The 17,216-nt window shown below is 37.2% G+C and overlaps 1 protein-coding gene across 1 annotated transcript in view; it reads left to right on the top strand.

Annotated features, from left to right (window-relative positions):
• The window catches only part of TENM2 (teneurin transmembrane protein 2), a gene marked incomplete at its 5' end in the record, with an annotated part of 567,758 nt that overhangs the window by 100,623 nt on the left and 449,919 nt on the right, over positions 1 to 17,216 (top strand). Inside the window, one exon of the mRNA XM_082064051.1 lies at positions 15,817 to 16,092. Coding sequence (XP_081920177.1) covers positions 15,817 to 16,092 — 276 coding nt within the window. The remainder of the gene's footprint in view (positions 1 to 15,816; positions 16,093 to 17,216) is intronic.

Here is a 17,216-nt window from a genome sequence, read left to right on the forward strand (position 1 = left end):
AATTGTGAACATGACTGGAATAAAACTTCCCTTGTAGGCTGGACACTTAAGTTGTCTAGTATTTTCATCCCAGTGCTGTACTTGGATCGGAGGATACTACAATATATCTTAAATATAGAAGAAAAAACACAGCATTTATCATGTCTGTCAGGTCAGATTGCCTGGGCTTTTATGTCAGAACACTTTCTGGACTCCTTGCTATAATTAGTGTCTTAGGTAATTTTAAATATTCGTTAGTTCACTCCAGTAATGGAGGGAAAGTCTTGCATTCAACAGCGTGTGTGTAAGTGTTCTGGGATTTCTTCCTTTCTTTTCAATTGTCTGTCTCCTGCAGTTTTTAATGGAAGTCTTGTTCCTTTAGCAGCAACAGCAAGCTATTGTTTAAGTTGTTGTGTTATGTTGGGCCTGGAAGGCATGGACAAGAAACTGAAAGATGATGATTTGTTGAACAGGCTTCCAGCGATAACCAGATAAAAATAGATAGAGATGATAGTTGTTTTAGTGTCTATGTGAAATGAAGCTATGGTGCTGGAAGGAAATAGTATTCTTGGATGGAAGATGAAAAGAAAAAAAAAAAAACAAACAAACAAACAAAAAAAACCCCAACAACTTAGTGGCTCTTACCAGATTTCTAACTGCAATTCCATAATTAATAACTAATTATATGAATGTTTTGGGGCCTCTGTGGATAGTCATACTTAGAGGCTTCAAGAATTTAGCACTCTCTCTAAAGAAATTGAATTAATCACTCACTTCAGCAATGTATTTTTATTAGCTAGTGAATAAATGAAGTCAAAGGGCTAATAGATCTAGTGAGCGAAGCACTTGCCGTTCAGCTGTAGGTCAAGCAGCAACTGCAGCTCTCGGAGGAGCACTTATCCTGGAGACAACTGGGCTTGGCGGGGCTGAAGTGACTGACAGAGCCCGGGCTGTGACTGACAGCTGTGCTTTTTGGACCTCAGCAGAATACCTAATGCTGCTTGAAGCCCTATCCAGATATTTCACATCTTGTGATGGAAGCTCAGTAACAGAAGTATACGCTCTTAAAATAACATTAGTTTATAGAAATACACTTTATTTCGAACATAGTTATTATCAAAAAGGATTGTTCATTTTAGGGTCTGGTTCTTTTTTGAAGTATCTAGTTTTACTCATATGTCTAAGGTTAATTAAATTACATATTAATTGTGAGTGCCATAGAATGTCTTTAGAAGACTTTCAGGAATTCAGACTATTTTAGATGCCTCATTTGCCTTTTAGTGTGGCAATCTATCAACAGTACACTGAAATAATACGTGTTAAAATTAATGATTGTGCATGACAGTATTTTCAGATATGTACCAAAATGCATGCCCGTAATTCCTTAGTTGTATGCATGATAATGATTCCTTACAAATATTCACAATAGTTACAAACAGTTGCAATTAGGGCCAAAGACTTTTAATTTACATAGAAAGGGCAATCCATGATTGAAAATTGCATAACTGGAGAATGCCTGTTTATAGCCATAAACTTGGATTTTGTTCTTGGCTTTTTCAGCACTTCCCCGTTTTGCTCAGTATTTGTTGCAACTCATGTATTTGTATTTTGATGTAAATATATATTACTTACTAGCGATTAGAAAAGCCTGTGCAGACTGACTTTTAAGATGTGAATGATCATACACACCAGAGAAGGAAGAGCGCTCACAATGTATAGGGCAGAGTCAACATGTGTTTGCAATTTGCAGACAATAAGGAACAGCAGTAAAATTTTTAGCAATAAATGTTTCAGAGGGAAAAATAATGTCTTTGTAATCCCAGTCAGTGCGGACTGAGAAGAGGCAGCAGTGATCTTTGTACATGGATGGCGAGACCACATCGTGGCTTTTTCATTATCTTAAGCTTCTAAATCTCGCTTTCAGCGTTTTGCCACAAAACTAGGCTTGAATGTTTCATTATTTACGTGTAGTATGAATTAATTTCTTTTAATATTTAGTCTTCTCACCATTTCCTTGTTTCACTGTATGCTTTTATATATATATTAGTCTTTACTTTTATTTTGCCAATAAAGGAATTTTTAGCACATTTTGAACACCACAAATGAAGCTTATTTTTTACTGTTGCTTTTTAAATCTTTATGATGTATGTGTTATTGTATAAATTACGTGAATGGCTTGTGTCTAATGTTAATAATAGTACTGTCATCAACAAAAGAAATTGAAGTTGTGAGTGGTGGCTCTTCTACGTGTTATGTATTGTTATTTGATAGGGAATAACAGCTAACAAAGAGCCTGTAACAATGTATAATTTAGTGCATACAGTATGGCTAGCAAATAAAATGCCAGAATTTCCATCTCAATTTAGGCAGATATTTGCTGGATTCATTCTAGACACTGCTACAAATGCAGGTTGTGAATGTAACATTGTAGAGTAGCAATTTATTACACCATAATTTTGTTTATAGTGCTACTGATTAGCAGTTTCACTGTGGTGGCTTAAAGCTTGACTGTTTGTGGAACAGACATTTTGTGGAATAGCAATGGCCAACAATTACACATGCTGTAGGTTTGGTCGTTTTCATATGGGTATCATTTATTAACAGCAGTATCTAAATTAGCATTTCAGAGGTTTTTCAGACTAGATTATTTTAACTGCTCCTTCTCGTGTGAAAGTCTTAATCTCCTTCACAGCATAGACCTCTGAGGTGTAGGAAATTATTATAGGGGTCTGTCCCTGATAAATGTGCCTTCTACTGAGAATTGCGGCAATGTGGATTTTCTTGGGGTGGCAGCATCCCCTGGCCACCTTGTCCCTTCTCCACCCTTTTTCCTTCTCCCCCTGTGCTAAGATGAGACCTGTCTTGCAGGTCGAGCCGGGCCGTAGAGGGGTCTGTGCTGCGAATGCATGAGAGGTGGTTTCACGATCAGGAGCTGCTCGTGCGAACATCAGAGGGAAGATGTGGGGCTCGGTGCTGGACCAGCCCAAGCCACAATGGCTCACCTGTTTCTCCATGAAGTGTCAGCTGTTGTGTGTGTGTGGAATGGAGCGGTTACTCCTGTGTTCCTCCCCAGGGCTGTGCAGGTCTCCTCTCAGCAAGGGCTGTTCTGGCTCCAGGAGTCTCCCTTGGTTTGCCCATCCAAGGCCTGCATCACCGTGTCTGTGTTAACTAGATAAAATATACATCTCGGCTTTGGCCTCCTTTAAAAGGTTTAGATGCTGGGGCCTGTTTGTGACTTTGGAGTCAGTCTTTGACAGATGTCATAGTTGTTAAAGTAGGTATTAATATGAAATAATAAATTAGTGTAGTGTTCAACTTTTCTGTAGCTGTCTATCAGAAAGTTCTGAAGTGGATTTCTTTAAAGACTCCCTGTCTCCTGAGGAAAAGGGGATAAGGCACTGTGTCCCTGGACAGGATCTATGACTCATTATGTCAATCAAATTCCACTTCAGAGGGGAATAAAGAGATTTGTATCTCAAAGCTGTGCATAACGACTTCTCGGCTTTTCATTTCATATTTATGAGCGGTTTACTTTGAAGTGTTTATCAGGCAATACGCAGAAACATGAGAGAGCATTGCCTGAAACCATGTTCAAGTGTCTAATCTGTTAAATGCTTGCTGAGCAGGCTAGTTCATCAGTGCATGCAATGCAAAAAGAAGAGGAAAAAATAAACTTTCTGGGTTTTTGAGGTTTTGAAGCAGAATCTTTATATTAACAATATAAAAAGGATTAATAATGCCAAGCATTTTGAAATAAATGTAATATATGAAACTTACAAAAGTTGGCTATGTTCTGTGTTAAGTAGATAAATAGTTCTTTGCTTGAAAGGAAGCTTGACAGTACTTAATACCAAAACTATACAGTGCCACATCTGCTTTTAAGAGAGGAGTGTACATTGACCACAAAATTCTCACTGTTAATTTTGAAGGCTCTAGGCATTCATAAAAACAGGCTTCTGTAGGGTTCTTTCCCCCCCCTCCAAAAAGGGCAATTTGCTGATAACAGAAGTGTTAAATGCTGATAAAAGAATAGCAGTGGCATCAGCTTGCAATGGAAACAAATTTGCAGCAGTATTGCCCATTTGCCGTGTGCTGTGTCTGCAGTGGAGCTCTGAAGAGGCAGGAATTTTTAAATAGGTCAGAGATAAAAAGCCAAAATTTTAGGTAAAGTGGAAACAAAATGATGGTGTTTTTTTCTCATTTTAACATAGCTCCCATGGATTAGCTGGATGAGAGCAAATGCCTGGTGATCATTGTTTCAGATCACAGATTTTCTACCACCAGCTCTCTGAAGTCAGGTTTTACTGGTTCTGGTGGTTCTGGTCAGGTTTTACTGGTTCTGGTTCTCCGGAACCACTCCCTGGGTGAGTGGTTCCGGAGGATGTGTGCTACATGGTGTCTGTGCGTGTTCACCTGCATTTAATTTTAAAAGCAACTTCACATTAGAGCTCATTTTCAGCCATATTCTTAGCTATTATAATTTTAAAAAGAAACAATAGAAATATAATTTGTTCAGTGCTTGATTTTTACCAGGCCATCTTTCATTCCATTTTATGATTTTGTGCAGATAATTTCTTGGGGTTTTTTTTTAAAAAAAAAAAAAATATATATATATATATATATATATATATATATATATATATATATATATATATATATATATATATGATTCTGCTCTACAGAGAACACAGTTGACTTTTAATGACTTGATTTATGAGTCTCCCATTTTGAACTTCTTCAGGTTATCACTACACTGACTTAGAGGACCCCAGCTAGCTGATCAGTACTGTACACTTCTGATTGTCTGGGTATAGATTTGTCTTTGGACTTTCCACATCAGAAATCATTGGAAACTTATGGTTTGCTCACTATTTTGGGTTGACAGGTTCTTTCTTTTGGCTTTCCCATTTAAGGGTGAAATGCCTTTCTGCTTGATTATATAACCTATGTGCATTGTTTGCCAAGTTCCCATTGTTTTTGGTTTTGTTTTTTTAAAAAAGAATAAAGGTATAAAAAAAGAAGTGCTATAAAGTATCTGCTGTTTGGTTTTCATGACAAAAACAAGTTGTAGGAGAACTTAAATATAGGGTAGTTTTCCAGTATGTATGTCTGTTCCCTGTTCTGAAGTCATTAAAGAGATGATAAAGAAGGAAATGGAGCCACCAAATGCCTTTGAGAACCACAAATCTGAAATTTAAATAGATGTGCTGGCGAGTTTTAATATGCTTAGCTGAATCAGAGGTTCATCAGTCTGAAAGCAGTGGATAAATCTGTGAAGTATCCAGAGCCTGTCATGGTAGCTTAAGCCATGTGAAGCTGCTGGCCAGCTTAACTTCTGTGCTCTATCATACCGGTAGTTAAGAAAACAGTTTTTTTCAGATAGGACAGTGCCTGAAAGGCCACAGGCAAGAGCTGTGCAAGCCCCACACAGCCACAGCATTTCTGTCACTAGTCACAGAACGGAAAAGCGAACTGAGCAGAATGGGCAAGCTCTCTCGTCCCAGGTGTCCTGTCAGCACGAGAGATTTTCCTTTCCCATCTCTGGTCTTCAGTGCAGTCCTTACCTACTCTGTACTCCATTTAAAAACAAACCCAGTTTTAGGTTGAAGACCACCTGTGACTCCTGTGTAGCCAAAAAGAAAATACATGAACTAGCCTAAAATGCTGCTTTGCAAATGGTTGGTAGGTTAAAAAGTGTTGAACTAGTGTGGGGATTGATGAAAAACCCAGTCTAGTCTCCCTCTTGTTAAATCCACAGAATTCTATAATTGGAGTCTGCAAAGTAAATAATAATAAATAGATAAATAGTGGAATCAAATGATACTGAGGTATACTTGACCTTTATCAGTGAGATATGAATTTGTAATTTCACCTGATCTGCAAGGTACTTATGAAGCAAGTAAAGGCACTTACAAAGTAAGATGACGTGTGTGTTAAAAATAGTCAGAGAACAGATCCTGCACAGTAACTCTTCCAAATGAACTACATTTGGTCTGCTCTGTTTGTAGTATGTACTGTGTTATCTCCACATAGTAGTGCCTCAATATGATTTTGGTTTTAGACTGAAGATTCTTAATAACAAATCTAAGCAATAAAGAAGGACTAGACAGTATTTTTATTATTATTATTACAACTGGTTGTTGTGCAGAATAGTTGACCTAGTAGGACAAAATCAGTTTTTTAAAATCAGTTTTTAAAAATCAAGGTAAACATTTTCCCACACATAAAAGATTTGACAAAATCATAGTTTTAGTTGAGGTATCTTGATGTTGCCTCTTCAGAGGATCAATGCTGAAGTGGTGGTTGGAGCTTTTACTTTCTGCTTGGCATGTTTGCATTTCCATTCTGTTATTTACCAAATTAAAGTCATTGCCAGCAGTCCTTCAAAAAAAAAAAAAAAAAGAAAGGGAAAGAACAAGGTCAGGGCAACATTTGTCCCTATTGTTAAAATGGAGTTTTATAAAAACAAATACATAGATTCAAACAGCAGAAATTTAGAAAAAAAAACCATAATCTATAAGCCATTTATTGGCACATACCACAGATCTTCACTTCTGTTCATTGAAGTAGAAGAATGAGGGAAAAATGATCTATATTAAAATTAAAACACTGGAACTGAAATTCTAAACCACTGGAACTGACAGAACTGTAGATGAAATAGAGAAACAGGTTGGCTGCATTGTCCAAGCAGAGCTGTGCGCCTGGGGTACGAAGAGCCTGTGGGAGCAGCACGTACCCCCAGGACTGCGGCACAGATACAACGGGCTAAAAGGAAGATGTTGCATTTGGGTATACAGTGAGCAGCCAAAAGGGAATCAGAATAGCAGCTTGTTTTGTGAGCGTGGAGAGCACCACTGCAGGGAAAGCAAAGAGATGCACAGAGGGAGGTCAAATTGCTTGGTTGCTTTGCTCCGCAGAAGCCTCATGAGGCCAACGGTCCCAGCTGTGGAACCGCTGGATCTGCTGGGCTGCTGCCTGTCACGGGGCGGCCACTGTCCAGCCCAGAAGGGCCAGGACGTGCCCAGCTGCAGTGCGTGCCCCTGTGTGTGCAGGCTCCTAATTACAGTCATCGGTAGATAAAAGAAATCCTGTATTGAGGGTGTATATTTCGTCTGTAGCAAAGTTCAGGACCAGTAGTAGTCTGAATTGATGCCAACTGTTCCATTTATAATACCACAACTGACTGGCCGTGAAAATAACTAATTATTTTACTAGGATTAAAAACGAAAAGCTGAAAGCAATTTTTAATTCAATCAAATAAATAAAGATGTTTCCTGATCTCTTCATAAAATGAACACAAGTGATGAATAAAATAAAATGTGGCTGTGGCTGTTTCTTTGTAGGTATACTGTCTCAAAAAGCTTAATGTTTTTTCCTTGATAGCTTATTATAACGTATGTAACTTTTTCTTCCAAATTCTAGTGTTCAAATGATTTTCATGTCATTATTCTTTAAGTTTGACATGAAGTATAGATGGATTTGTTCATTATGCTTTTTTAATTCATATGGTGCTACATTGAAATAGTTTGAATATTTTGGGAAACTCCTTTCCATGTTAGATGTATTCCTTTATCAGTCCTCAAAGTCATTCATGTTGGTCTACTGATTGTCCTCCTGGCAGGATCAGAAATGCGAAGTTAAAGGCTGGCATCTCTGATATTTCTAAAACCTGGTATGTGCAATGTCATTCAGAATGTAAACACAGCAGTTCTGAATCGAATGATAGTTTAAATGTCTTTTATTCTACTGTACAGGATACAATTTACATTACCATTATTTCTAGGTGACATGATGTTTAAAGTGAAGAAGCACCTTGTGACTAAACAGCTGACAGCTTCTAGTGCTAAGAAATCTTTAAATGTGCCTGAGGACCTTCATAAAATATAAAGTATCCATGTTCCCAACTTGTGAAGCAAGGAATAAAAGAAAACAATTAAGATTTCATCTGTGATGACAGTTGATTCAGGTTTTTCGAGGGTTCCCAATTAAACAGTTATGAAGGTATGAAGGCTTATTACCTGTGACTTCCACTGTTTCTCGAGAGCACAGTTTATTTATCAAATTGTGAACAGTGGTTTATTTTTGTACTGCTTTTTAAATCTTGATTTGACAGTATAAAAATAAGAAAAGGCTTTTCATAAATTCAACAAATTATCACCAGCTAATTTATCCCCTGGTAGTTTCCTACAGATTTTCACAGAAATCTTTCTTAATAATGGAACTCAGATGTGTGTATCAATGAAGATTAGTAACTGTACAGTGATTTTAGCCAAAAGTACTCATATCTATATATGGTCAGCTGAGGGTTTTTTTCTGGAGAACAAGGAGGACTTGCTGTCCTTTTCTGACATGACTAAAATGGTTTTACAACAGAAGACTAACATCTTCATGAGCTAGACTAGAATGCAAATGATTTGGGTTTTAGTGGTGAAAACTGAGATTTTTATCTTATGTGGGTACTATAGTCTAATTATTGTATTTCTTTGTGCCCCGTAAGCCTAACTGTGCATTGCAAATGTGGATAGTCAACACAGATACTAAATGCTACCTCCCCTCTGTTGTGATAGCACTTCATTGTCTCCTTACACTGTCTTTACTGATTCCTCTTTGAAGTTTACATTTTCCATGAAGCTGTATTTGTCATTCCTTCATAGGAAAATACTATGCTGGTGTGACAGGAGATGTCAGCAGGTGTTGAGCAGGTTGTTTAACATGAAAAAGCAATTTGAGAATAATTCTGTGTCTTTTTTTTTTTTTTTTTTTGAGTAAAACATTAACCTGAAGAGTTACATTTTAACCTGGGCTGTGTTGGGTAGATACTAAATAATAAATAGCTCCATCCTCTTGTCCTCCCAAAACTGATTTTGTCCTTAATCAACATAAACATTTCAGGAGAAAACAATAAATGTATACTTTGTCATAAACTAACATATCATTAAAGTAAGTTCATCACCATAAGGTAATGCCAGAAATATAATTTTTACATTATACTTATTCTGCCAAAATTAGTGTGTGCTCTGGAAAGAGGCTTTTCTGTTCACCCTTAGTTCAAGAGCTATAAAATAGGGATGATAAATCTCACCTCACGAGGACATGGAGATAAGTGAAGCAGTGTTTGAGACACAGCACAACTGTAGAGAATGTGTATGAAGTAATTAAAAATACTGTATTCCCTATTTGGAATGTAAAGACTTAATGAGGCAGGTTAAAAAAAAAAAAAAAGGATAGTAGCTCCACAGTCACCACTTCACCAAAGGAGGAAATTTTACTGAAAAATGTACGATGAGTATGATCGCATAACTGAAGATTGTATAATATTGTGAGCTAGAGTGAAATCTCATTAGATGCCTGGTTTTATGAACCTTATAATTTTTTTAAGTGGATATGAATCTACTGTATTAATACTGTCAACAGATTTATTGTCAAAAAGAGAAACATCTGTATCCTGGTATTAGGCTTGGGATCTTGGAGTCAGAAAGAAGGAAGGCAGAAAGAGGATTATAAAAAAGACAATTAAAGGATTTTGCTGTCATTGATGAGAGAAGCTGGAAAATATATTTCAAATTCACACCACGTGTTGTGAAGTGTGTATAGGATTTCTCTTTGCTGCTTCTAGTCTGTGCTGCAGAAGGGACCGAGGCTGCCAGCGTTTCACTTTTAAGGAAATTGTTGTGTTTCTGTTGAAATTTAAGAAGTGCTGTCTGCATACTACTGTGTTAGTATTTGTAACACTATTTCAGTCTCAGTATATATTCTATATTGCAGTAATGATTATGGAGGTGAAGGGTGTATGTATGTGCACACGTGCGGGCTGGGCGATGGCACATCAGAGACCTCTGTGTATTCTCATATTTCTCACTAACATCTATAAAGCATTTCCTGGTTCCTTAGTCACAAATGTGCTCTATCAAAGTAGGATTTATCATCATTAAGTGATTGAAGTTCACATTTGCTTATTTATAAAATGTTTAGCTTTCCTGACTTGCAGTATCTGGAATTTAATAAATTAAAACATGTCATCTGCGAATCTTCTTAGTAGGTAGTAACAAACGTGTGGGAAGCCCTGCTGTTGTTAACCCCAGCTACAGATTTCAGAACTGTAGAACATGCTACCGCTTGTTCATTATTGTTATTTTCTAATTTCTAAAGAATCTGTTCTCTGGTATTTTTAGTGGTTGATCAGGGGAGAGTTTGCTCCACAGGAGCTGATACTTCCCCATCCCCATGCTACCAGAGGACTATTATTAGGCAAAAATGGATAAAGAGTTAGGAAATAGGGATGTTAGGGAAGTTCAGGGGGATGGTTCGGTTTATACAATAACATTTGTGAATATTGTAAAGGAGAGGAAAGCTGGCCCGTGTCCCTGCTGTAGGTTGTCTCTGGTGTCTCCTTGTTCTTACCTGGTCTCCTGAGCCAGGGAGGTTCCTCTGCTTGGAGGGATCACAGCGAAAGAAGAGCTGATCTTTACCTTGTGCTTTGCTTTGTGGATTTGTGCTGTCTTCAGGAATGGAATATTGCAGTTGTAATATCAATGATGTTAAGAGAGAGAATTTTCCAGGCATGTTTCATGCTAATATTACATTTGCCACAGAAGCTATTCATTGTGATTGTGTGGTTAAAGATCCTGTATGTTGCACAGAAAAGATTCTACTGATATGTAATACTGTACTACTGCAGTGTATTTTATAGTGATGTAGAATGACATATCAGGGCAGGGGGAGAGTGAGAGCGGGACATTCACAAAAGAAAAGACTTACATCAATTGTAGAACAGGATCTTTAACCACAGGAAAAGAATAGTATTGAAACAGTCGAAATACAAAGGTGTATTAAAAAGATGGCAGTTGTTTTGTTTATCAGATAAGGAAGACAAGTCAAAATGGTAAATGTTAAAAATTTGTGCAAGAAGTGGATAAAAACCAAAACAACACTGTAATCATCTGTTCTCCCTGTCATTATAAAAAATGAATGCATAAAGAATTGAGAAAAATAAGTGTGCATCGGGAGTTTCATAAAAAGAACGACCTCTTATATGCCACAGATTGGAGCTGAACTGTGGTACTCTTGCCAGCAAAAATCATCGTAGCTATGAACATAACCGAAATCTGTGAAAGGACGGACTGTCTTAAATGTATTCTTACTGTACTTACTGCTTGTAATTGATTATAGTAGCAAAAAATGTAAGTCATATTTATCCTTTTGATTTTAGACTTTGCTCAGTTCAGAACTGCTGATGTAGTGTTGAAGGCAAATCTGTGTGCTCCTGGTTTCAGAGATCTTCCTCTGAGGCATCTTGTAGCGATCACAGCTGGAGCAGATTGATCTTCAGAAGGGCAATTCCTGCAATTTGTAGTTTCCCAAATGAGGCCTCTGCCTAGAGGTTGGGGGAAAATAACCTTTGCTTATAGGGTAATGCTTTTTATCCTAGCTGAGAGTAATGAGTAGAACTGTACATCATTGCATTAAACGCACTTTTAGTAAGCATTTATATACTAAATAACCTAAGTAGTATATTTCTGTAAAAGGAAAAGTGCTCCAAAGATAATAAAAGTAATGTATTAATTGAAGACAAAACATCTTTTCTACTGTATCAAGAGACTATTCACAGCATGTAGATTATGGGTGATGATGATCAAGTATATAACATTATATTACACTTCTAAACTAGCATCTACTGGTCTATTTTTGTATGAGAGATTACATACACTTCAAGGGAGCTGCTAATATTAACTGCTTTTCTTTAATGCAAGTGGTCTGGTGATTTCTGCAGGTGGGGATGAAAGGACTGGGGCTGAAGGCCAGCAAGCTCTGTTGCATATGGAAAAGCAAAAACCGTTTGACTCTTTCTTTCTTTTTTTTTTTTTTTGTGGTGTGTTCTCTGAGAGAAAGAGGTTTATTTTCCACCAATAGGGTCCTAGTGTTATTTATGTAGTAGATGCCACATGAATCTGAAGGAAAACGCTCTTAAGTTTTTGAATATGCAAGAATGGATTCTGCCTGCACATTTCAGTCCTGCTTTGCAAGTGAAGTTTCAGTATAATGCAGTTATTCTCAACTCCATGCAAGCCCTAGAGATAGAATATGCTGTGTAGCACTGTACGAAGCCATCCATCTGCTTTGACTGCTACTGCTAGTAGCACATTTTAGCTCATGGACCAGATTTCTCTCTGTGAATACTTAACACAGTTTATATTCCAGAGGTATGGCAAGCAACAGGCACTGCTGCCCTCCTTCCTTCTCTTTTCTTCTAGGAGGTCTTGATGTGCTTGATCTCCTAATCACATGAAGAGCTGTAAGAAAGATACTTCTTAAAGGAGACCCTAAATCTTCACCCCAGGCCAGGCTGTGGCTGTGTCTCCTTGCTCCAGCTCAGAGGTGCTCTAGTCGCTCCTGGGGACAAGGACGGCTGCTCTGCTCTGGGTGATCCCAGATGGAATATTCTGCCAGGATGAGCACGTATGAAATGAGTTAGATATTTCTTCATTGTTCATGAAACTATATTCACAAAGTAATAATAGCATTCTTTCTGCTATTAATTTTGGAGCAATCATTTCTGTGCATCCAGAACTGTATTTATCATCTATCTGAATTTACAGGAGTGGTGCATTAATCCCATTAATACCTTAATGTGCAACAATGGCTGAGCAAATAAGAGAATATTATATTAGTGAAAACAGTTCATATGTTATTGAAGAGATGTGAGCACTTTCATTGTAGGGAAATGAGGCACATAGGAGGATATGATGTAGATCAAGAAAAGGTCTAGAGAACATAGCTATAGTGTTTCTGTCTCCCTTTTCTCAGGTTTTACAGTAAATTAAGTGCTATGAAGATATCAGGGAGAGTGATATATATATATTTAAATATATTTAGATATAATATATATATATATGATCTATGTAAAATCTATATAAAATCTTTGTATATATATAGATGTGAAAAAATCTCCAAACTATTTTTTTCTGTGGTTTTCCATGGGTATCCAAGGATAAGTTATTCTCCCATTGTATGCTTTCTTATAGAACATGTTCAAATAATATAAATAAATAAAACTAATTTAGAGTCTACCAGAGAAGAGCATGTTTTTCCTAGAGAGGCAAATCTGTAGAATATTTCATGTCTATCGTCAGGATGCTTGAGATTTTTTCTGTAAGACTGTAAGGAGATTTCTGAGAAGCAGCATAGAAAATCCTCTTCCAGAGCTCAGGGATGGATTCCATTTGTCTTCCTGAGTTGATCTGATCCACTTCTCAAATTTTTTGAAATTTCATCAGTTTTCAAATCTTTTTCTCCACATTTCTGGAAGGTGCCATGTTCCCAGGTAATAAAACTCAAATGTCTGGATGAATTCTATAAATACTGTTTTCCTTCCACTGTAAGTGCTTTTACCATTTACCTTGGACAAATGAAGTAAGAATTTATCTGTAGATTGCTTTTAGCCAGATTTTGACATCAATACAGGATGCTAATCAGAGTGGAATCATCTATGCTTCTAATGCCTGCTAAAATCCGCGGAATATCATTAAAGTGTTTGACTGTTTATGTAAAACAGCTTAATTAAACTAATACGTTCATAATTGATGTGTATTTGTAGACATTTATGCCACCAGCAAACAAGCAAACTTGAAAAACTTCGTTTTCATGATGGGTTTGGTAATTTCCATGTGTATCTCACATCAACATCCACTTTACCTGTGTAGGTCAGAAGGTATGGAGCTAGTAGGCCTCAGCACTCCATTTTTTTTTTTATATGTTTTACATTTTGTGTTGATTTTGACCTTTTTTTTTAATGAATCTAAGGTTAGTTTGCTAGTACAGTTAAAACAAAACCAATCAGTCGAGCTATTTTTGTTACGTCTTCTATTGAAATTGCACATGATTAAATTTACATTTTCTTTAAAAGTAACTGATTCATCTAAGTGTCATGCTGGAGCTCTTTACTTATTCAAAGAAAAAAAAAAGGCAAAGGATCTCTAGACTGAAGTGCACTTGAGAAGCTCATTTTTAGAACTGTTCAGTTCATTGCTTTTGACTAAACCACAAAATTTCTGATTACGGCAGTAAATATTAGAAGGCAGGTTAAAATATCCTCCTAACTAGGAGGGTTCGGGTTAATTTGGTGTCGATGAAAGAGAGCTGCCTTTTTTCATGTCAGCCTTTTTATATTACTTTGAAACGTTGCCACTAGACGCTTCATTTCTGTAGAAGCATCCCTTGGTGACGCTTGTGTGCCTGCTGTCCCCTCTTGCTGCTGGCTGGTGCCCAGGGGGCCTGGGGGCGACACGGTGCCCGTCCCCTCCCGCCATCCCGCTCAGTGCCACCGTTGGGTAGAGATGGAGATCGGCCTTTGAGGAGAAGTTTTTCACCTTCCTTTAACTGATAAGCTCTAGGAATAAATGTTGGGTAGGGCCCAGTTTTACTTTGTGTAGATGGGTGCGTACATCCCGCATTAACAGCGAGGCGCGAGAGTGGATATGGCTGATGCAGATAGATGAACCAGGTGGACTAAATACTGTTCGATCTTTCCTGTGAAATAAATTGTAGTACTTAAAAAAATTCACTTATCATCTTTATTAATAGAAGACACTTAAGTGTGTTTTTCATTTAGTGCATGAACTTCCAATGTGTACCTTCTTTCTGGTAAATATATAGAGGAAGGGGAGAAAATATAAACTGCTTTTTGATAAAGTAAACCTACCATTTTAGAAACACAGACCACAGATCTAATTTATCTGTGAATTACGAAATTAATGAAATAATTGACAGTTGTACTGCCAGTGACTTCAGTCTGGCTTTGTTCTTCGTTTTAGCCCAAGGTAATGATGCTAAAATCACTTTGCTTTTGAAAACCTTTGAAAGCCTGAGAGACCAGTGAATATTTCCCTATATTTTTTTACCATCCTCTTCATTACTATAGGAAACAAATACATAAGCAGAAATCATCCAGCAAGTCTTTACTTTCTGAAAGCCCTGGGGGACTCCATGTGCTTTAAAAATGTATGAGACTTTGTCCACGGAGTCGTTATTAACAGTTAAAGGTCACATGTTTTGACATTGTTCCTGAAGGTTTTGCCTTTAAACGTGGTGACCACCTGATTTGGTGTCGGTGCACACTGGCTTCTTGAATATGGTAAAAAAAAAAAGGCAGAAAACAATTACAATGATTATGAGATTTACCTTGATTTCTATAGCAGGCATCAAACTACTAATCTCACCAAATGTAATAGTGCAAAACTGGTGACAAGGTTTCCTGTTACATTGCTGATAGTTTGCATTCTTCCAAGTGATCCTGAGCTGTAAACTCTGTTTTCCCAAATAAGTGTTTATTTTCTATGGAATAGGAAGCGATATGAAAATCAGAATTAAAAATCCTGTCTGTGTGGAAGATTCATGTATGAGAAAATCGGCTTCACAAGAGAAAAAAAAAATTATCTTTTTGAGTAATCAAATGCTCAACTTCAAAGCTCATGCCCTGTTCCTACAAATATAAGCTTTGATACATAATAAAGCAGGCCATGTCATTAGCACTTGTCATGGGCTTTACATTAATCACATTCCTAAATGATTAATTATTTAGGGCCAAAATAGTCACCTGAAATTTAGAGACATTTCCTGCCTTTGTTTTGTGTATTTCAACCGTTTAAACTATTAGATATGTTTTAGTTAAGTCTTACTAGCTCTGTGCACAAGAGGTGTCTGTATCTAATTCATTACTAAGGCTTGGCATACAGCATAGGTAAGAGAAATTTAAAAGGTGTGTTATTTTCAAACTTAAAATAAATCCCCTCACTTTTAGATAATTTCATTTTATATTTTGTTTTTTAATTGCCCTTCTAGGAACAAACTTCACCCTCGCAGAACTAGGAATCTGTGAGCCCTCTCCCCATCGAAGCGGCTACTGCTCAGACATAGGGATTCTCCACCAAGGCTATTCCTTGAGCACCGGCTCCGATGCTGACTCGGACACGGAGGCCGGGATGTCCCCGGAGCACGCCATCCGGCTGTGGGGCAGAGGGATCAAATCCAGGCGGAGTTCCGGGCTGTCAAGTCGTGAAAACTCAGCGCTCACGCTCACCGACTCCGACAACGAAAATAAGTCAGATGAGGAGAACGGTAGGCCTTTTCCTTCAATATATTCATCATGCACATGTAGGAGAATGTGATCATACTTTTAAGAACATGACTATTCTTTCAAATGCGTATCTTTCACTTTTCTTCCTCAGTTTGACTAAAGCTGCTTTTATTGTTGTTGTGGTTTGTTTATTTTTTTTCAGCATCAATAGGAGGAAACTCTGTTGCATGTGTATCATATGATAGATATTGTGGTTTATCTTACGATTTACTTTCCACGCAATAATCCTTCACAGAAGTTTGTGCTCAGAGTTCATTAAATTAAACTTGATGATAAGAGAAAAGACATTTCTTAAGAGAAATAGTTTCCCATATGTGGTTTATATACACAGCTCGAAATAATATTCATAATCTAAATATGCTAGTAGAGGTAACAATGGCGCTAATTTGTAACAATCAGGTTTAATTTTGTGTGTTTTTTCATGGTTTTGAAGATGAAAAAAAAATGCTGTTTGCTTATTGGTAAGTATTGGGGGCTTTTAGGAAGTAAACCTATGCATAAGACCGAGTCAAAGCGCTTCTATTTGGTGTAGTTTATTAAGTTTGTAGAAATGAGACTTTAAACAGTGCAATGATCATTTGTAGCAAAACACCCAGCTATTGGTTGATTCTCAAACCGCATTAGGCCACCTGTCCTCTCAGATGCATCTAACCCAGATTCACGTTCTTCATCCACATCAGCTAAAAAATTTTTACCTGGAGAATTTTCTGTTCTCATGTATTTTTGAATGGAACTAAAGTAAATAGTAAAAATGGATTTGCAGGAATTTGTCCTCCACCCTGTAGGGTGGTGAACATGCAAACTCAGCCTAGTTAAAATACCAACTAGGGTTTTGACAGTTGCCTTTCTGAGAAGGTGAAGAGGAATCTCCCCAATGTTATAACCATTCGACAATCTCTTCAGAGATCCGATACCAGCTCTCTGCTACACACATCACTTGTGATAAAATTGAATTCGTTATATGTTGGGTGCCACTCAGAAGAGGATTTGTCTGAGGTTTTTTAGATAGATAGACGTGTGTGTGTGTGTATATATATATATATATATATATTTGTTTATTTATTTATTTTTAGGCTCCTCCCCATGCTTACTCTATCAGATTCAA

Source organism: Streptopelia decaocto, assembly GCF_964273445.1.
Source record: "Streptopelia decaocto genome assembly, chromosome: 12".
Lineage (NCBI taxonomy): Eukaryota > Metazoa > Chordata > Aves > Columbiformes > Columbidae > Streptopelia > Streptopelia decaocto.